The sequence below is a fragment of the Equus asinus genome, chromosome 24 (genome assembly GCF_041296235.1).
Source record: "Equus asinus isolate D_3611 breed Donkey chromosome 24, EquAss-T2T_v2, whole genome shotgun sequence".
Taxonomy (NCBI): domain Eukaryota; kingdom Metazoa; phylum Chordata; class Mammalia; order Perissodactyla; family Equidae; genus Equus; species Equus asinus.
Window position 1 is genome coordinate 37,679,483 of NC_091813.1, and position 23,276 is coordinate 37,702,758.

The 23,276-nt window shown below is 37.9% G+C and overlaps 1 protein-coding gene across 1 annotated transcript in view; it reads right to left on the reverse strand.

Annotated features, from left to right (window-relative positions):
- Positions 1–22,777, reverse strand: part of ASCC3 (activating signal cointegrator 1 complex subunit 3) — a 322,615-nt gene extending 299,838 nt beyond the window's left edge. The window contains exons 1-3 of the mRNA XM_014841095.3: positions 22,444–22,777; positions 6,215–6,345; positions 3,857–4,007 (exon numbers count right to left, since the gene is read on the reverse strand). Of these exons, the coding sequence (XP_014696581.3) occupies positions 3,857–4,007; positions 6,215–6,304 (241 nt within the window). The 5' untranslated portion in view covers positions 6,305–6,345; positions 22,444–22,777. The remainder of the gene's footprint in view (positions 1–3,856; positions 4,008–6,214; positions 6,346–22,443) is intronic.
- Positions 22,778–23,276: the final 499 nt, after the last annotated feature.

The window sequence follows — 23,276 nt, forward strand, 5'->3', positions numbered from 1 at the left end:
TTAATATGACTATGCTTATCCTTCAAGATCCATGGAGAAGATAACTATGTCTACAACGAGGATTTGGATAAACTAACATTAAGGACCAGTAATACTATTTTTTTTTGGTGAGGAGGACTGGCCCTGAACTAACATCTGTTGCCAATCTTCCTCTTTTTGCTTGAAGAAGATTGTCGCAGAGCTAACATCTGTGCCCATCGTCCTCTATTTTGTATGTGGGACACCTGCCACAGCACGGCTTGATGAGCAGTGTGGAGGTCCACGCCTGGAATCCAAACCAGCGTACCCCAGGTTACCAAAGCGAAGCAAACGAACTTAACCACTAAGCCACTGGGCCAGCCCCAAGTAATACTATTTACATTACTTTGTTCCTAAAGCTAAGCTTTATTATTAAAATAATCTTGAAAGGAGAATAAAATTGTAAAAGGTATGGAAAAATATTGAATGTAAATCTGAAAGGAAAAAAATACTTCAAAATAACAACAAAAAATCTCTGCCACTTGTAAGACATTGTCAGCATCAGAGGTAGTAAAGAAAATAGAAAACTTTTAGTTGGATTCTCAATACTTCATTTATTTATTGAACAATCTACTGTATCCCTTGTACCATATGAGGCACTGGGATACAAAGATGCTGTGATTCCTGGAATCCCTGTATCATCAAGGCACTCACAGCCCGTCAGGAAGGGAACAGAAGTAAATAATTATCAAATATTGAGACAGTATTCTAAAAAAGTACGTAAGAGATGACAGTCTAATGGAATAATGTCTACTAAGATTAGAATGGAATAATAGAAGACACAAATAAAGCTTAAGTCATTTCTTCAGAGATGAGAAAGCATTTCACCAGTTGAACACAATAGGGAAATTTATTTTTTAACACACAAACAACAGAAAAAAATAGCACTGTTCAGAAAATGAAGAGAGTAAACACTGCATATATTAGGAGTAAAGGTTTCATGTGATAAAACAGCAAGGAGATGAAAGGGTAAACTGTTTCAATTCATAAAGGAGCTTTTCTTATGTCCATTCTAAGGAATCTGGTCTAAAGAGTAAGCTGGGAATAAAAATGAGCTTTGTTTTTTACAAAGATCAGTCTAGTGACAGCGAAGAAGTTGAATAAGAAAGGAAGGCTGAGGCAAGGGGCTACTGCAGTAGTGCAGACATGAGATGGTAAAAGCCTAAACTAGGGTGATGGCAAATACATAGAGGGAGGGAGTTCAAGAATAGCTAAAACGTACACTTGACAGGACATGACCTCTGACTACAAGGAAAGGAAAGAATCTAGAATTTCCACCATGTTTTCTATTTCAGAATTTGGGTCTAGGCCTACCTTCACCTGGGATTCACTAACCTTCATGGGCCCTGTTTCTTCACATACAAAATGAATGGATTAGACAAGATGTTCCCTGATGTCCCCCCAGCTTAAAATACCTATTACTCTGACTAGTCAATACACATGGTCTTAAACAAGTACCTCATACTATTATATTACAATCAATTGAAATGTAAGTGATTGCTCTTTTTTCTTTATTCTCTTGTTCTACCTTTTCAATACAATTACACCAAAATTACCTGTGCTAAAAAAATGGTATAAGAGAAATCACAAAGACATTTCTCCTGTGAGACTAATCTTTTCAAAGCTGCTAGTTTTAATTACATTTCCAGTCAGCAGTATTTTCATTCAGAAAGAGTGGCCGACTACTGGCCAACTATTAGTTTCACTAAAGCTAATAGTTATTCAACTTAAACACAGTATTACAAAGTAGGTATAACAAAGCATTTGCCTAAATCCAACCTTAAGATTTTATCTATCATGAAAATATTCTTTTGAGACATTACATCTCAAAATAATCAATCCTTACACACATCAACAGATTAGTCCCTGAGTATGAATCAGATATTTTGCCAATAGGCAAAACTCCTAGGATTATTTTTAATGACTGGTGTTTCAAACAATGATTTTTGACTGGTCAAAGATATTCGGGGAAGTAGTCTAAAGGATAATTTATTTTTTAAAAATCTTAATTTCTACATCACTTACATAAAGAAACAACTTAGCCATGGTACTAAATAAGTTTAATATTTTATTACTGTTTTTGCTAGGTATTCTAAGGCATTTTTAAAATGGAAGAGGAAGGAAACTCTCTACAGTTTTTGAAAAGCACTTTAGTCAGACCACCCCCCTGGTGGCCCTAACATCTTAGAAATAAAGACAGTGAAGCCCGTAAGGGTTAGGATCCTAGTCAAGGTGATCTACACTGGAGACACTGAATTTTTGCTACCATTTTCCAAAGTATCTAACTGCCTCTACATTCTTAAAATATAAAGTGTGATTCTATGCCAAATGCTATCACAAATCTCACCAAAGTGTGCTCTGTTTCCCGTAGGCTTAAGCAAACTCAACTCTGACTAAAGCTCTTGAACTTCAGAAGATCATCTAACTACAGAAACGTATATGACATTTATTTTGTATTCTCACAACTTAAAACAGTGAGGACATTCAATATTATACTATACTATGAAACAATGATAATTAAAGGATAATCAAAGTCAAAATACTTAAAAAATAACTTTAAAGATTTGATGATCATAAATCAGAAGTCTTCAAGTATATGAGATAGAACACCCTCCAAAGTTAGTGTAGGGAAGAAAATTGCTGACCAGCATATGGAAAAGTATAGATCTACATTTTCCCTCTACCAAGAAATCACCTGAGAAAGCTTTTTCATTTATTTATCAAGTAAACCTTCATTAAGACCCTAAAATATGCCAAGCACCATACTAAGCACTGGGGATGGAGACAGAACAAGAAAAATAAGATCCTATTCTCATTAAACTTACATCCTAGTAGCAAAACACAAGCAATAAACAAACAAGCAAAATATCAGATAACAATAAATGTTGTGGAGAAAATGTTACAGAGGGTTATAAGATAAAGATTGATTGGGTAACAACTTGAGATTGGATGGTCAGCGAAGGTCTCATTAAGGAAGTAATTTTTTAGCTGAGTTCAGCATAACAAGAAAGGATCTACCCACTCTAAGATTAGACAGACAAACATTCTCAGCACAGGGATGAGCATGTACAAAGACCCCCAAAACAGGCAGCAAGTTAGTGGGTTTGAGGAAGCGAGAAAAGTCCATGTGTCTGAAACAAAGTTAGCGAGGGCGACCATGACTTGTGGCCAGAAAGAAAGGTGGAGGCCAGATCACACAGAGCCAGAGCATGAGTTTGAACTTTTTGGAGGCAGAAAACCTGAATTTGGAAATTTAGAACTATAGTAGTATTAACTATGCGTTTTAGTTATAAGAGTCTAGAATGAGATGATGAATTTCAATGAACAAACTCAGATGTACTACCAAATAGTCATTTGACTTGTTTTGTTTTCAACCTTGGGAAAGTAACCTGTGTTAAGCACATAGTCTTACAATCTCTAATTATAATTTCTTTCAAATATAATTAATTGATGAGAATGTTAGTGTGTGACAAGAAATAAAGCAAAGTTCAGCTTTAGTGCTGTCCCTCACTATGTGCTACGTGGGCATCTATAAGAGATTATGCCTTTTAAGGTTCCTGCAAGTTACACTAAATTTTTAATTTATCTGACCCTTATTTCAATCAAGACTGGTTTTCAAACTCTAAATTCCTATAAATCCCTCATGTTTGACTGTATTATAATTACTACTTTCCTTCTACCTCCCTGACTCTATCCTATGCTCCTTGATAGATAAAACGTTCATAATTATGAATACTTGCCAGGAAATGTTAGCCTCTCACTATATAATATATAGTTTAAAAGAAAACTACTTTTGAACCTTAGTGGTTCTTTAAAAAAACACAAAACAAAACTATACCTATTTGCTTTGCAGCCTGCAATATATCTTTTAAGTCTTCATTTACACTTTGCATTTCACTTGTCTCCAGTTTTTCATTCAAAAATTTTACTATCTTCTTCCACGTCAGGTCCAAACCTACAATTTGTTCATGAAGTTTAGACCGCTTCATCTGAAACAGCATAATAAAGAGACATATTGGTTAAAGGTTTTCTCAAATCCACTACTTATTGCATCTATTTTACATCCCATTATACAGCTTGGCACTACCCACAAGAATTCAAAATTGTATCTATTCACATCCAAATTTACAGCTCCCAGAAGGAGCTTTATTTAATGTGATTTAAAAGAATCTCATTTGTTTAAAAGATATGTTTAATAAAAGTTTCCTTTTTCTTTTATCATTTTAATCACAATGAATACTCATCATGAAATTATTTTCATACAGCAAAGTAAAAAGCATAAAGTCCAACATCTAGATAATAACAATTGGTAACATCCCATGTACATCTTTTACACTTTTCTGCTTGTTTTTAACATAGCTTAGACCATATTGTATACAAGACCTTTATGCGATACTTTTTGATGAAAGGCATTTAAAGAAAATTAGATTCCTATGATGGGTTCACTATATTCAAATCAGCATTGCTTTCCTAATTATGATCCTAGAACAGGTTAGGCATCTAAGAGCTCTCATCTATCCACACTCTTTTCTTTCTTTTCCTCATTCTCAAGAACTGACCACAGAAAGCAATAAAAATTTTACTTAACACCACTGGCCTTGATCCATAGATTAAACTTCACAAAGCCTTCTGACCAAATGAAAAAGTAGTAGGTCAGATAAAAACTAATTTTACTCTTGGTTGTACTGATGATGCTGCATAATTCACTATTACTTCCCTGCCTCAGTTCTAACTTTTTTTTTTTAAAGACTGGCACCTGAGCTAACATCTGTTGCCAATCTTTTTTTTCCCTTCTCCCCAAAGCCCCCCAGTACATAGTTGTATTTGGTTGTAGGTCCTTCTAGTTGTGCTATGTGGGACGCTGCCTCGGCATGGCTTGAGGAGTGCTGCTAGGTCCACACCGAGGATCCGAACCAGTGAAATCCTTGGCTGTGGAAGTTGGGGTGCATGAACTTAATCAGTCAGCCAAGGGGCCAGCCCCCTCAGTTCTAATTTAAAACGGAGCTAATTAATCAAGATTTAGGGGGAGGAAAATGGGCAAATGTAGATATGAAATAAGACTGGCGACAAGTTGAATTAAGTTGTTACAATGGGTCATAGGTACATAAAGGATCATCTTACTTTTCCCTCTGTTCTGTATATGTTGAAAATTTCCCAAGATAAAAAGCTGTATTAAAATGAGACTCGTTATATCTGCCACTTTCTTTCCTCAGGAAAAAAAGTTTAAAAGCCTACAAGAATGAATGAAATGAAATGGGAAAAGCATGTAGTCCTTACTCCCTTTCAAATTTTAAAATCTTCAGTTGTATCTCTAACATAAAATAACCTGTAAAGGACCTTAGTAGAGGAAATGTAGTAACAAGTTTAAGATACAATATTAATTAATTGTATAGATACATCCTTATCTTAATTGCTATGGAAAATGCAAAAGAGCTCCCATTGTAAAAAAGGTTAACTGTTTCATGTGTAGCAAAATTCTCTATCACTGTTAGAGGAAAAATCTATCTAAAGACTACTTCAAATCTTTTCTTCCTAGTAAGTGAAGCTATTAATTGTAAAATTGCATAAGGACTTCAAGCAATAAAATTCCAACCTACTAGGAAATGATGATAATATCCTACGACAGAGTCAAATAAGGAGTCAGTAAAGTGACTGCTGTTTTTTAAAAAACAGCATAGGGCCAGTTCCTTCATATATTATATTATATGGGTCATTCCTTCATATACACAGTTCATATACCTTCAAGCCTATAAAGTCCAGAACCAATTATAAGGACCAGAGAGATGTCAATTATGAGACCAGCCACTGAATTTAAGAGATTAATATTCATATTTCCCATATTATGGTACAGACGCTGTTTCTGGATTTGATAAAATTTTTACCAAAGACCTAAAAACTTAAATGATCCAGAGGCAAATTCTTGGATTAAATTACAAAAATACCTGTGGTAGGAACCTTAGCAAAAGAAAAATTAAAGAATTCAATATCATAATTCTGATTATTCTCTTTGACAATACAGTCATAAGTGCTTAAGATAAGTATTCCCATAGGAAACATCAGTATACCCATACCCCTTCTCAGTATAACACCAAACAAGATAAGACTTACTATTTTAAGCACACAGAATAGAGAAAAAGAATGTCAAATGTCTGCCTATATTCTATATTTACAATGGTTTTCATCTAAAAAAATTTACCTTTAAGTCAGCCACTTCTTCATTATAATTATCTTGTTTGGTGACATTTGAAAAGGAGCGCAGGGCTCCAGTGAGACGAGGTAGAGCCATCTATTATTCAATCAGTGATCCATACAATGAGAAACCTGAAACTGAAACAAAACAAGATGATATTTATCGTTGGGAGGAGGGGAGAGAGGTAATCAAACTCAACAAATTGACCTACACAAGAGAAAAAAGAAACCAACTAGCTAAAATGCAATTGCTACCACTGTTGAAAAATTCTCCTGACTCACTTTCTACCCATTAAGTTTTTTTTATAATGCACTGGCTATGGTTGGAGAAAGGAAAAGGAAACAAACAAAAAACACTTGTTTGTGGGTACTACTATAATATTCCTTCAAAATGCGTTCTACAGACTCCCAAGTACAGGCTTCAAATACTGTAGTACTACTGCCACTAACATTGAGAGAGACGAAAGCACTTGCCCATCCTTTCCCTAATTTTGTTTTATGTTCACTGATTTCATCTCACACAATATTATCCCTTGCTTTCAGAGTCTCACGGCTTATTCTCTTCTTGAAATATAAGCATGTTTCCATTCAGAGGCATTTGCGTTAGTGCTTCCCTCTGCTTGGAACACTCTTCCTAAAGTTCCTGTAGCTAGCTCTTTGACACACAGGAATGTAAAAACCATTCTTGGGCTCGGGGTGACCAAACTAGTTTGCTGACCCCTGATATAGGTCATATTTTCTGACCAAAATAAAATTACATTAAAAATCAGAAACAAAAAACTACATGAAACAAAAAAATAGATGACTACATTGCAGATCAATTAGGAAATAATATGAAAAAGCAGTTGGATTCTCTACATCAAACTGAAGAATCTTATTCAGAAAAGTAAAATGATCCAATTTGCAAATGAATGTCCTAGAAGCTGACTTTAAACTACCCATTGGGAATGAATTTAGGAGAGCAATTCTGGAAACGAGATGACTCAGGGAATCACATCTGGATTTTTCTAAGACTGGATAATATACTTCTTGGAGCATTTGAAAGAAAAAAGGAAGCAGGAGTTAGTGGACAGCACAGAGCAGAGATCCTCAAACTTTAGTATGCATCAAAGTCACCTGGAAGGCTTCTCAAATTGCTGAGCCCCAAGACCCTACTATTCACCCTCAATTTTCTGATTCAGCAGATCAGATGGCACTGACATGGGGCATAAGAATTTTACTTTTCCAACAAGTTCTCAAGTGATGCAGCTGGTCATACTTTAAGAACCACCATCTTAGAGGCAGTATCATTTATTCTTAAGTCACCATACAATTTTGTCTCAAATCAACAGTGACCAAGGAGTTCCCATCTATTAAGATTTCAGAGGCCAAAGTTTAGGTGCACAATCTGCTTCCTAGCAGCTTTTCTCAATCAGGGTCTGTGAGAGAATAAAGTCTTACTGAAAGTGAGTTGAAAGACTTTTTAGTCAAGTCTCCCAAGATGGAAGACAGTTAATATCACCCACTGAGGAGAACTAAGGGATACAACAATGCCTTAGGGCACTGGGGTTTAAACTGTCTACATAAACTGAGACTGCAAAGACAGGCATTCTACTGATGATGACTGACATTAAAAGTCTTTAAAGAAAGGTCTTGACACTAAACTAAACAGATTCTGCCTTAGAACCTACCTTTTACCACACAAGTTAGTGCTTTCAAAAGGTTACATCAGAACAAGAGACTTATGATACACAGAAGGGTCTGCCTCAGGCATGGTCTTATGAACATAAATGGGGTACTTGAGAACACTACTTCCATAATTTTCACATATCTCACAGGAATCTCCTGAATCCCCCATCCCTCTCTAAAAAAAACAAGGAGTAAGACTTCACTGATTTTTGTTCTAATTCACCACAAACCTAACAAATCCTAACAAAACAAGAAATAAACCTAACCTCTAAGAAGAGATCTAATAGTAGGGCCAGGTAATGATCTCACTGAGGCCAGTCTCATTGTTACACTAACAGGAAACTTTAAAGCTCCCTGAGTTCCCATCAAAATTATCAGCATTGGGGCCCACCCCGTGGCATAGTGGTTGGTTTCTACATACTCAGCTTTGGAGGCCTGGGTTTGGGGATTCAGATTCCAGGCGCAGACCTATTCCACTTATTGGCCACGCTGTGGCAGCATCCCACATACAAAATAGAGGAAGACTGACACTAATGTTAGCTCAGGGCGAATCTTCCTCAGTAAAATAATAATAATAATAATCAGCACGAATTATACTTGTCAAGAGAAGTAAATAATATTACTGGTTTTCTAATTTGGTTTCATCTGTTTTCTTCCTCAGGTTGAACAATCAACACTAAAAATGTAACAGCTCATTTGCTCATGATCATCTATAAATCATTTATTCACAAATATTTGAGTTTCTCCTATCTAGCCAGGAACTGTGCTAGGTACTGGGTATAAATAAGTTTTAAGAACTCTGTTCTTCAAAACTCATTGTAATTGTACCAGTAAAAAGATTACCAACATTTATTTATTTATTTATCTATTTATTTTAGGAAGATTAGCCGTAAGCTAACATCTGCCACCAATCCTCCTCTTTTTGCTGAAGAAGACCAGCCCTGAGCTAACATCTGTACCTGCCTTCCTCTACTTTATATGTGGAATGCCTGCCACAGCATGGCTTGACAAACGGTGTGTAGGTCCATACTTGGGATCTGAACTGGCAAACCCCGGACCACCAAAGCGGAGCATGTGAACTTAACTGGTGCACCAGCAGGCTGGCCCCCAAGATTACCAACATTTAAAGGTATCTGAAATGTATAAAAGTCAAATTGAGAAGACCCGGAGAGAAGGAGAAGCATGGAGGGATGGATGAGTGGAAGTGCAGATGTCTATAACATGGTGAAGAAGAAGGTGAATGGGGAGAGAAAACATGGTAAAGGGAGTTCCACCAAGACGACTCCTGTTTTCTTTGAGATCTGCTGAAACTGTTTAAAAGATGATGAGATGGAATTTTTGATGACAGAGGCAAAAGTTTGACCTCACTACCAACAACAGAGAGGAAACTAACTAACAAACCATAAAAGAATGTTTTGGGTAGCAATGAATGCTCCACTTATCCCGGAAACCATGAATTTAGAGTGGCAACAATCTGGCAAAGGAACAAAAGTTGGTATGACCTAGGGTTATGGCTTATAACACAGGGACAATAGGAGGACAGTGGGGCCTAAATGATGAGAGGGATTAAGTACTGGATTTGAGGTGCACATAAAAGGAAAAGATGATCAACTAGGAGGTCTTAAAGACATGTTATAATGTTCACAGTCAAAATTCCTGATTTCTAAGACTACGGTGAATACACATTAAGATAAACTGGCCTACATTGCAATAGTTACCTCGGTAGTTTTTATTCCACATTCAGTATGGTCTACTAAATGACAAAAGTATAATGAAAAATTCCTTTAATAGGAAATATTAACACCTCAGAACAAATATAATTTCTAAGAGTGAAACCCTAAAAGCCTATTTTTTATTGGCCAGAAGTACCCATCTGTGACTATCTGAATGAATCTTTAGAGTGTTGATTAGATATAAGTACAGATAAAAAGAAAAGGTCTTGAATAAGTTAATTGCCCTTTTTAACATTCAAATAGGAAAGAAAAAAATCTGAGAAGAGTGTATTTCCCTTTGTGAAATTATATTAGCCAATAATCAATAATCTAGTGGGCTAGAATTCTAATACATATTATTCTGAAGTACCACACCGAAAATTGGTAAGATTTATTCTTCATATTCCACACCTATGTTTCTGAACTCTAAAAAAGGTCTGACTACTTGACAGTAATGTCAGGAAAATATAGTTAATGTATTTTTCACTATGAACAAATAACAGAATCTCCAGAACAGCCAAACTATATTTCCTAATGAGTATAAAGTCAGCAATTAGTTGCTGACAAGCATGGATACTAGAGAATTATTAGGGGAAAAAAAATGTCAAGTGATATAATGCAGGTAAAGGAAAAAAACACTGGAATAATGAAGTAGGTCATGAATGGACTAAAAACTAGAATTTGAGATTTCAATACTTAAGGGGCCAGCCCCGTAGCTGAGTGGTTACGTTTGTGTGCTCCGCTTCGGTGGCCTGGGGTTTCACAGGTTCGGATCCTAGGCGTGGACCTAGCACGGCTCATCAGGTTATGCTGAAGCAGCGTCTCAGATAGCACGGCCAGAAAGGCCTGCAACTAGAATATGTAACTATGTACTGGGGGGCTCTTTGGGGAGAAGAAGGAAAAATGTTAGCTCAGGGCCAATCTTTAAAAAAGAAGATTTCAATACTTAAAATAGAACTATATGCCCACAACCCATATCTTGAAAAATAAACTAGAATATTTATATTTTACTTCACCTTTTAAAAAAATCGAGTTGTGATAGAGTTAACACTGTCAACATCAGAATTCAGAAAGACATCAGCCTTAATAGACATTATACATATAATCCTCTATTATGCCATTTCAAAAAAAGGTGATTTTTCATGGTATATCCTAAAGAGAATTTTTACCTTTTATTCCTTCTTACATTGCATCTTACTGCCATCAACTGGTTAGTGCAGCAGAGTCACATCACAGGCACATTTAATTATTTGAATCAATCAAACACAATAAGCCAAATAAAAGCTGCAGACAGACAAAAACAGTAATACTGGAGATTCTGCCCACTATTTTACATACTGAACACTTGCTCCAGAGTGAATGGGGGATGAGCAACAAGAATATGATGCTCCCTTAGTCTGTTTCAATCACCACATGCATCTCAAACTGTGAGCATCTTGCTGCATTGCACGACTCCAATGTTTAAAACTATGCTCCCTTTTTTAAAAAAATACACAACATGGCCATTCAACACAAGCCAACTTTTTCACCTGGTTCATCTGAGGAAACTGTGATATCTTCCAAGTCTGGAGGAAAAACACAGCTATGTACAACATAGTGAGAAACAATATGTTGTGACAACCTAGTGTCCAAATAAGGGATTTTCGAGGGTAATTTTAACTATTCATAATTTCCACCCAACAAGTTCACTTTAGATTCTAACTCATTCTTAAGCAAGAAGCAACTGCTCTTGAATAGTTTCCAACCAAATTAGGAAAGAGACTTGGAGCACAGAGAACAGAGAAAGCAAGGGAAAGATCATTAAATACATACAAACACACTTTTTAGATAAACCCAAATATAGTCATACGTCACTTAACAATGGGGCTATGTTGTGAGAAATGGTCGCGAGGGGAGGAGACCTAGACAGGCTCATAACTATAAACTGAATAGTCTTTATAATCACAGAAGACCCCCATAGTTACATTAATTTTCCTTGTAACAAAGGATAAGAAAAGTTTTTCTTTAAAAATGCCCTCAGGAAAACAAGTGGCTAGAATAACATATCGGCACCGGATGAGAACAAGTAGTCAGAAAGAACACCCCACAAGGATCAAACAAGCCCGCATATTACTGAGCAGTCATATTTTAATTCTCCCACACTGGCCTAGTGAAAGAGGTCCCGGTCCAGATTACTTGAGAAAGGCAAAATTCTCATTCCACACTAATCTATGGGCCTCTGGAAGACAGATCCAAGGAATTTATACCTGCCCCTTAATAAACCCTGAAAAGATTAATTTGAATTGAAACCGTGACTACCTCCTCCTCTCAAGAGGCACCCTCAGACACCAAACCAAAACTCTAGTGATGCTCTGGAACCAGCCTTAGCTGTTCAAAGAGAAAGGGTTTTCCTGACCTTACACTTGTTCCTCTGTATCACAATTATATGGAGCACCATTACCCGAACATGAGCTCTGCAACTGGTGACCTTTCGGAAATCTGATTCAAGTGTTTACACCCAAACGACTAGGATTATACACTCCAAAGCCAAAAAATATCTATCAAAGGACATGATGGCCTTAATCTTTACTTATTGTTTTGTGCACAGTAGAGGAAATTCTTAAATAGCCCTAACACTGACACTATGTAAAAGATGATGGCATATACTTGGCAATACGGGATGAAATCACTACCCTTCTCTCTCAAGTAGAGAAAAATCAGACACTAAAATCAGGACTCAAATGAATTTTACATGGTAAACAAGAAATGTAAAAACACAAAAGTGAATTACTAACTCACTGGGACTGTGAATTAGAACAAATATATAGAAATAAGAATTCTATTGTGCTACTATATTGTATTTAATACATGCTTTACTTAATCCTTCTGAAAAAATGTACGGACATGACCATTATTTAACATTCTGGTCTGAACTGTTTGCTTCAATACTTATGAGAAAAAACTTAATTACTTATAAAAACAGGGTACTCTTGCCCTTTATATCTGTCAGAAATGCAGCCTGCCAAATACAGCTCACCGGGACGTCTTCTGTGACTTGCTCTGAGCTGAACTGTCTGCCTTCTCACACTCCATCCTCTGCTATCCACAGCTTCCTCAACCGAAGAGCTGTTTGAAAGGGTCAGGCCCAGATTTCTCCCTCTTCCTTTAGTCTAACTTCTAAGCCATTTTCCTTAGAAACAAACTATACCTATTCCAACTGAGGAAAACAACAGGTTTCATCAATGACACCTCCCACCTTTTTTAAAATTTAATTACTGAAAAGAAATATCATGCTTCGAAAAGCACCATATTAGGAAGATATTTTAAAATTTCACTTTCTCTTGTGCTTTGAAAATTACAGCATTTGATTTTATCAATTTTTTAAATAGTAATGTCATTTCTCTAAAGATCGCTGGTTAATTTTTACTGTGAAGATATTAGGAAAATCAATTTTTGTTGACATTTTAATAAAAATGACATCTGCATAGGCTGAACAATGTTTTTCGATGTTTAATAAAAATTTCCATGTAAGTATAGACCATAAAATAACTGATCACTAAGTACTGGATGTTCCTTTCTGATCTTAAAGGTAAAAAACTATCTGTATTGCGTAATGTCAATAAGTTACCAAATTTAAGCATTCCTTTTCATATGAGTGACTTCTAGTTGAAGACACTTTCACCCTACTTCAAGTCTTCTCTTCACCACACTAATCAGTTCCACTTCTTTCCATCAACTCCCTCATTATGCCTTAGTTTACATCCTGTCACACAGAAGTATGTAGAAATATGCATGATAACTATACACACCAGCTTCAAAGTAGTGGAATGAAGGGGAGGGGAGAAAAAGTGACAAAAAGAAAAACAAATTTAGCAGTATTTTTTAGAAGAGAAACACCTGAAGCAAATAAGGTAAAAATTAATACTAATTAAATCTGCATCACGAGTTCATCAGTGTTTGTTACATTATTTCCCGAAATTCCCCATATTATTGAATTATTCCATTATTAAAAGTTTTAAATAAACACAGGAGGCTAATAAGAGATGGTAAGTTGTGAAAGCATCAAAATGAGTGTCTGGCAAATTGCAGGTTCTGAAAACACCATCTGAAAATTCTCAGGCTTATGACAGACTGAACATCTGAACACTGAACATCCGGGTGCTCTTTTAATATTTCCACCCATAAGGTGCTTCAATTCCATTTAACCCAAATCAATTCTTCCATTTCATTGGCAATTCTGCCCATCGAGAGTCCATTCTCTATACTCCTTAGCATAAAAGAAGGAAGCAGATTAAGTAAACTCATTTTCTCTTTTTTAACATGCTAGCACTTGCCTCTAGAAACAGACTGATGAATATAACTTAAAAATTGTTCTTGTGAACCCTAACGTTTCTTCAAGGATATGCTCCCAGTTCTTACAAATTCTCTTTTCTTTTATTTGTCCTTGGTTTGTATACTCTCTTTCCATGTTCAATTTCATATTCTTTTAAAATATCCAGGCACAGCAACATCAGTTACTTGAGATACCTCCCTCTTCTTGATCATCAGTTAGGTGTGACTACACCATCAGGATTACATTTTCAAGAGACCCAAATTCTGACAGTTTACCTTTTGTTTATATTCTTAGACTAAGAATCATCCAAACCTTTCCTCTAAATTACAGTTGCTAGATTTAGCCAATAAAAATTTAGAATGCAGAGTTAAATTTGAATTTCAGGTAAACAACAAGTAATTTTCTTAGTATAAGTATGTCCCACGCAAGTATGTCCCAAATATTGTATGAGGCCTATTATACTAAGAAATTATTTGTTGTTTACCTGAAGTTCAAATTCAACTCTGCATTCTGTATTTTAATCAGCAACCCTACTCTGAATATTTAAAAATCTGACTTCACTCTTCAGCAAATTTTCTATTTTCTTAAGCTAAGGGTAACAGTTCCTAAGAGGTCTTCAAATTTTTGAAATAGCTACCAACTTTTTAAAAGTTTAAATGGGATAAATGAACACAAAGTAAAAGATGAGAAATGTCCATAGTGGTGACACACCTTAAGAGACAATTTGTAAGGGCAGCTGCAAAGACTTGAGAAACACAGGTCCACCAAGGTGAGAAAGGAAACTTCAAGATGGTGCTTTAACCAAGGAAGGCTGAAACCTAATCAATTCTCAGAACCATCTGAAAATGCAGGTGTTAACCAAAATGTTCTTTATCCTGGGGCCGGCGGGGTGGCGCAGCGGTTGAGTTTCCACCTTCTACTTCAGCGGCCCAGGGTTCACCAGTTCGGATTCCAGGTGCGGACATGGCAGCGCTTGGCAAGCCATGCTGTGGTAGGCTCCCACATATAAAGTAGAGGAAGATGGGCACGGATGTTAGCTCAGGGCCAGTCTTCCTCGGCAAAAAGAGGAGGATTGGCAGCAGATGTTAGCTTAGGGATAATCTTCCTCAAAAAAAAAAAATCAAAAAAAAAAAGTTCTTTATCCTACTTTTTATCAGCACTGATAAAAAAAAATATACTGCATCTGGTGAACTTTTATTCATTCATTGATTAATTCTTTCAAGAAAAATTTATTCAGTGGGGATACACTGATAAGAGTTGCTGGAGTGAAACTGTCTCCTCTCTCATTAGTAATATTTTCTCTATTGGATCATTTCCAAAGCCTAACAATATGCCGTAGCAGTTCCCACATTTAAAAACCTCTGCTGACTCCACAGCCCTCTTCAACTAACACCCCACTTTTCTGCTCCCTCCCTACCTACAGCGAAAACTCTCGCGCAGTCAGGCTTCTACCTCCACTGTTCTACCAAAAGAGCTATTAAGGTCACAAACAACTTCAATATTGCCATCCTCAATGTTTCTTCTCAGTACTTGTTTGATCCCTGTCAGGAGTTTTTGACCCAGCCCTTCTAGATACAGTTGCTTCACTTGACTTCTAGAACACCAATATTTCTTGGTTTTTCTCCCACATTACTGGCACTTTCCTCTCTTGTTGGTTCCTCCTCATCCACCCAGCCTTTAAACATTGTTGTACCCCTGAGCTCAGCGCTTAGACCTTTTCTCTAGCTACACTCTTCCCCAGGGGATCCTATTCAGTCCCATGGCTTTAAGTATCATTTATATTCTGACAAACACCAAATTCTTATCTCCATCCTGCACATCTCATCTGTACCCCAGATTTGTGTACCCACTGCCTCTTCCACATCTCCACTTGGATGTCTAAGAGCTGGCACAAACTTAAAAATATCAAAATTGATCTCCCACTGCAAACCTCCTGCTGTGTGGTCCACCTCACTTTAGTAAGTCACAACTCCATTCCGCCTGTTGCCCAGGCCAGAAGACTTGGAGTTATGCTTTACTCCATTCAATTTATCAGCAAATTCTCCCAACTCTATCTTCAAAATATATCCAGAATCTGACCACTTATCATCTCTTCCCTGGATTATTGCAAGGGCTTTTCTAGTATCCCTGTTTTCACCTTCACTCCCTAACAATCTAGTTTACACATATAAACAAGAATGATTCTTTCTAAAACGAGTAACATTGTGGCTCTCCTCTGCTCAAAACCCTCCAAACGTTTCCCATATCTCTGAGTAACCTTCAAAAGCCCCAAGGAACCTGGCTTTCTCCTACTTTTTGACTCGATCTCCTGTAACTCTACTCCCTGCTCACTCTGGGGCATCCATATTAGCATTCCTTCCAGTGATATAACTACACCAAGCAGATCGCTCTGCATGAACATTCTTCCTCTAGATGCCACACAGGTAGCACCCCATTTCCTTCAGGTCTTTGCTCAAATGTCTCTTTACCAGAGAAGCCTTCTCTGACCACTCTTATCTAAAAAAGCACCCCCCTTCCTTGATCCTTCTCTTGCACCCAACCCACTTTACTTCATGGCACCTATCGCACGACATATGTTTTCCTTATTTGTTGTCAACTTCATCCAAGAGAATACAAGCGCCGTGAGGGTGGGAACTCTGCTTTGTTTACTGCAGTGTCCACAGCACCTAAAACACTGCCTGGGGCAAAGCAGGTTCTCACTTAGTATTCATATAATGGCTGGCTGGATGGATGACCAGAAGGATAAAGGGTGGTCAAAGTTGCCACAAAAAAGAGGCAGAAGCATTTACAGGTCTGGATTCCTATGCATTTATTTTTTTTAATACTTATATCATCTTTATTTCAAGACCTCAAAAACATACTTTCACAGAAATTAGTTTATTTAATTTATTTCAGCCCTTAAGAAGATAAAATGCTTTACAAAATAGTAAGTTTACTCAAACACAAAAGAAATCAAAATCTAATGTCATTTATTCAACTCATGATGCCATTCTTCTCAAAGAACTCAAGAACTTACATACGCAGAAATTTAATTCTAAAATTATCTAAGCATTTTCTAAATCTCAAGCTAACAAAGCTAAAGCAGAAAAGCAAAAGCAAGGGTAAAAGAAAAGTTGATAGTTGCTAGAAACCCTAGAGTAGGAGTGGACTCACAAGGAAAATCATAGAAGAACGTAGAACAGGTTTCACTCATTTAACTAATATTTCTACTACATACTGGACACCAGGCTGGGTAGACCATGGTAAGCAAAATCAATCTGGTACCTTCCCTCATGAAGCTCACAGTCTGATGGGGAAGACAAGCAAATTAAACAAGCTACCTAATGCAAAATAAGACTGCTATAAAAGCGGGCAGTAAAGAGTGTTACTGTAACACAGAGCAAGTGCCTCTAGCCTAACAAGAAAGGAGGTCAGGAAGGAGAAGCAGCTTTCTAGTATTGAGACTTCAAAGATGAAGAGTTAGCCAGGCAAAGAGGGCAATACATTCCAGCTGAAGAGTGAGAACATTTCACATTCAAGGAACTGAAAGAGATGACTGGAGTGTGGTGGTCAAGGAGTAACGTGACAAGAGACGGAGCTGGAGAGAGAGGTAGGAATAAGTTACAAAGGACCTTATAAGTCATGTTGTTTAGAAATTATTCTAATAGTAAAAGAAATCTGCAAGAGAGTTTTTGACTTGAGCTGTGTTTCCTAAGGATTCGTAAGACTGCAGTGAAGGCAGTGGACCACAGGAAGGCAAGACTGGAAGAGGAAAGATAACAGAAGGTTGTTGAAACAATCCAGATGAAAGATGAAGAGAAGACGGGTTGCTGGATTGAAGTAATCGTAGTGATTTAGAGAAAAGTGGATGAATCCAAGTGATTAAGTCAAATCTACTTGGCTTATTCCAATTATCTGTAATTGTCATGGGAAGGGGATGAGGATCAAGGCTGACTTCCACATTTATAGATCAGGTTGATGGTACAATTCACTTAACTAGAGCAAAGAGGGTTTAGCGTTTTCTTTTTTGGGTGGGGGAGGGGGTAGGATTATCATGAGTTCAATCTTAAACAAGTCGAGTTTGAGATGTCTGTATGACATTCAAGTAGAAATGATTGGGAGGTACCAAATTCTCGGTGTGGAGTTCAGGAGAGAGGTCTGGTTTCAGGATACAAGAATCATTAGGAAATCCACAGGAAGAGTTAAAAATTACCCAAGGATCTGTGTGTAGACTAAGAAGAAAAGACAGCACAAGGGGAAGGAACACGAGCCCTTAAGGAATAAACAGGTGGAAAAGGTCTATAAAAGAGATTTTGAACAGAAGGAGGCAAAAAAAGGCCAAGGAAAAGCAGAAGCGTGGTGTCTCCTAAACCAAGGGAAGAGAGAGTTTTAAGAAAGAGGTACAGTCAACCACATCAAATGCTGTCAAGAAATGTGGTAAAATGTCCACTGGATTTAGAATTTCAGCAATGTTCTTCCAGTGTTCTGTTCCTAATAAATATAAACAGAAGAGCAGTGAAAAACTGGAGTTAAATCAGTCACTCTTCAAACTCCATTATCACTGATTCATTTTTTTCCAAGCTGATGGCCAAAATCAGTGACTTAAGATACCAACTATTTCACTTTTCTAATGGGTGACAAAACCTCACTTTGCTAACTTCAGGCTGACCAGGAGAGCATTCACTGGCCATAGATTAGTATTTTTCCGCGCCTCAAGTGAATTCACTGAACACTCTCACAAAGCCAGCATCTTGACTATAATCTCCAAGAGTGCAGAAGTAGTGCATGTCTTGCTTTTCCCTGGTACCCTGCATGGTTCTTGGCCTGTGCCAAGAAACTCAATAAATATTTGTTCAATGATGTGTACTTAGAGCATTCATCTGTGAAGCTTTCCAGAAGGGATTTTTAGGTTATTCTTTACCACCCCAACCCCCACAGTATACATAGTGCTAACATTTCTGCAAAGCTTCCTTCACTCCTTAAAGAATGCTCAGAAAGAATGTTTAGTGAACCTTCTTGGTGCTAAAGGTACTACTTAAAGCAAGACTCACTTTAGAAAAACGCATGCACCCTGGGAAAAGATGTATTGCAATTACTTTTGCAAATTGAACACCACCCTCATATTAATTTCTTCTTATATATCATTTATGTAGAATTTTATAATTAAGTTTCTTATTTCAAGATGAAGGCATATTTATTTCTATTTATAAATAAAAGCAGTTTTTAACATTTTTATATTGTTCCATCTGACTAGCATGCTTGGCATTCCATTCACTCTAAAATAAAGGATTTTTTCTAAAAAGATAAATTGTTTCATCAGTAAGCATGGATTACTTCTCTTGGAATGGAATATAAACTTTCCTCTGTCAAATTCATGTCATGTCTCTTAGCTACACACAAGTGAGTAACTTGCTAGTCACTGACTTAATTTCAAAAGACCTAGCAAGTCTTTGAAAATGCTGGAAAACATTAGCAACTGTCTCCTTTACTCCATAAGCCTGAGATGAACTACCTTCCTTCTTTTGAAGTTCTGGTTTAAGAGAATAAATATTATCCAAAATTTAAGAGGCTCTTGAATTTCTATGGTTTAATGTAGAAATTATCAACATGAAACAATATGAAGTGCTTGTATTGGAAAAACTGGGGAGGTGCTTGAAAATAGACATTTCCAGACACCAGCCCAAGAAAGTTTGATTCAGTAGTTTGACACTTTTTGGTTTAGTCATTAAATAACTAGGTGTAAACTTTCTCTTCTTCAAATACAGTATTTTTCGGCAATTATCTCATTAAAACATATCCTGAGAATGCTTACTGTTACTTGTAAGTTTCTTACAGATTACTAGGTTTTTTTAATTATGTATCTTCCCAAATTCCACCCTAATTTTCCGTGTCACTTCAAACCCTTAATAATGAACACAATTCCTAAGAAGTCTCTTTGAAGAGTGAATCACAGAGGTAAAGGAAGACTAGCCCAAAACTCCAAAACTGGGACAATAAATGGGAATCTACCTTAATTTATTTGTAAGAGTTAGTCTAGTCAAAGAACAATGAGGAGAGGCAGAATCATATAGTAGGAAGAAGTAGAATAACAACAAAGAGAAATGAGTTCAGATGCCAATTTTTGTTTGTTGGAAGAAAATCAGTTAACTTCTTTATCAATTTTCTGATCAATAAAATAAAGAGGGATTGCAAAGTGATTTTTTTGTCCCTTTCAAGTCGAATACTCTGATTAAATCAGAATACTCAAACCTGAACTAAATTGCATTAACTTTGAATTAAGAATTAGAGTTTCAGAAATAAGTTAAGATGACCTGGAAGACAGATTATCATAGCCAACGGATAGCAGAAAAATGACACTGAACACACAGTAGACATACTCACACATACTCATTCATCTACATGCAAAATAGAAGATTTAAGATGATATATGTTGAATGAATGAACATTTATATAGGGTCTGTCTACTATGTGCCAGATATTATACTAGGCAAAAGATACAAGAAAAAAGATCCAGTCCCTATTTTAAGTAACTTAACAGTATAATGTAGGAGATAGACACATAATGTCTGCCTTCTGATGGTTACTAAATACATATTAGATACCTTACTCTCTCCTCTTTGGTAATTATGCACTTTTTCTTTCCATAAATGTTTGAGCTTGCTAAAATTCTGACTTCAGGCAGATATCTTCTCAAAGTTGAAAAACTGTGCCACATTCTATCAAGATATATTTTGGGAGCCAGCCCCACATCTGAGTGGTTAAAGTTCAGCATGCTCCGCTTCAGCAGCCTGGGTTTGCAGGTTTGGATCCTGGGCATGGACCTACTCCACCCATCAGCCATGCTGTGGAGGCAGCCCAACCCATATACAAAATAGAGGAAGATGGCACAGATGTTAGCACAAATCTTCCTCACCAAGAAAAAAGAAGACATATTTTGTACTGAAAGGTCTTAGCTAACTATCTCCCCAGGGGAAGTGCAATGGGGCAATAAATTTACTTCACTCAATAAGTACCAGACATGTTCCTGATGAACATGCTTTGTGCATAGAATTCTTATGAATTACAAGTTATTAACACACAGATCAATCAGACCAATGTAAAAACTAGAAACACAGTCTTTTTTTCAGGCAGAAACTGATTTCCAATTGTGAACTTTATATTTCAGCCAACTTTGCAGAAAGAAAAATTCACTCTTCTTAACTGGCAATACGCTGGCATGTATACTATCTTTTCAATACGCTGGCATGTATACTATCTTTTTGATCAAAGGCAAAATTAAGTCATGCTGTTCAAGGAAAATAATCTGCTCCTCTTTCAATGCCAGTTACGTATAAACATTGACAATAACTTATTCTTCCAAAAAGCCTTGCTTTGATCAACTTAGAGATCTACCGCATGAAGAGGAACTCTGGTCAAGAATCTCTATTAAAAGGATGCTGAACTATAGAAAGTGTCATAAGCACAGGCACTGTGTCTCTCTTAATTTCCTAGACTTAGCAGGGTGCCCGGCACATTTGAAGACATGAATGAATGAATGACAAAAGAAAACTGTTCAGCAGGGATCAAGAAGGCGAAGTCACGAAAAATTAATTCACTCAAATAAGATTATTTAGCCTACACTTAACTGGCATCTCTAAGGAGCATTTTTCCCATGCAAAACTATTATTATAACCATTATTAAAATAAAAGATTTATGACCAGGCGCATAATCCAAGGAGAATCAAAAGCTGAATTCTCAACTTCTGAAAACACTTTGAAATTCAGAAAATGATTTCAATCTATGAAACATGAAATCTGGTGACAGAGATATCAGCTATTCAATCTAACCTTACTTAGAAACAGAAAGACAGAAAATATGATTACTAGTTTGAGACGCACACGTGATACCATTCATATCAAACTTTTAGCTACTGCTAAAATTATGCTTCTTTTAAACCAAAAGATAGCAAAATACATGAACACACTGCACTGGATGAATAGGCTAATTTATAAGTCTATTTAAAACAACCGCCCATGTACCCACACCTCCCTGAGGCGCGTACACACACATTTACTTATTTCAAAATGACATTCTAGACTCCTCGATTGCTAAATTCACCCACAAATCACCATGGTCAACTCCCTATCCAGTCTATCCACTTTTCAGTGTGGGAATAAAAAATACAATGAAGCAGACTTCTCTCCCAAAAGCTAGGTGAAAAAAACGAAAAAGTTACCACAGCTTTGTAATGGGAACAAAACTAACGAAAACAAATTACCCACACACAGGAAAGAAAAGCATCCCATCTGTCATCACGTTGTGGCCTAACCCTGGGCAAGTTGTGCCTCGAGTTCATTTCTGATCCCTACCCCCACCGACAAATTCCAGGAATGGGTCGAGACTGTCGGAGACTGGGTAAGTCCTCAGGCCCGAAGAGGGATGACAGCTCCGGGCTTGCCTCCGGGGCCGAACAAGAATCGCCCTAGGGACGAGCCCAGTCATGTCACCCGCCCCGCAGGTCCCGCCTCCCGCCAGTCTCCCCGGGCCCGGCGCCCCTTCGCCTCTTCCCACCTCCACCTCCTCACCTCTCGGCCCGGCTCATGAGCTCCCCATCACACTCCGTCGGCTCCTGCCTCAGCGCCTCCCTCCCTTTCGCTTTTATTTTCACTTCCCACGCTGGGTCGGGAGCGGAAGGCAGGGCTGAGGATGCCAGCGGACAGCTGCGCCGCGCGCCCTCGTCCGCGCCCCACGCCAGCGCTTGCTGGGGTCACTACTAGTCCCAGGCACGGCGCCCAGAGACCGCCCGACCGCCAGACAGACCCACAGAGCCGGCGAGGAGGGAGGGGGCGGATCAGGCGCTGATGACACGTCACCGGCCGCCGCGGCGCCAACGTCGGCACGTCGGCTCCCTGAGGCCCCGCCCCCTCGCGTGCGCGCGCCGCCGCCCCGCCTCCTGACCGCGGAGCTCGGAGAAGGACCAGCCCCGCGGCGAGGGCGCGCAGTCGGACGGGCGCAGGTGCGGGTGCACGTGCTCCCGGGACTCCGTGATCGATGGACGCCCCAACCTGGCCGGGGGTGCCGCCTCCAGCTCACTATGTAGGGGTCTTTCCCTGCAGTTACTTGAGTGGATTGCATCTCGTCCCCGCCCTCCTCCATAAGGTGAAGACGGGGAGGAAGTAATTCCTATTAAAGGTAAAGGAGAGAGGAGCGGTGCGTATGTGTCTTGAAGCCTAGTAGAACTGCCTTTTATAGAGACGTAGCAAACAGTGATCCAGTCATATGCTCCACTGGCCAAACCACATCTGCAGTACTGTGTTCAGTTCTAGACTGAGCACTTTAAGAAGACCTCAAAGAAGTTGGAATTATTTCAGAGAATGGCAAAATGATGAAGAAAAGTCAAAAGCATGACAAATGAAGA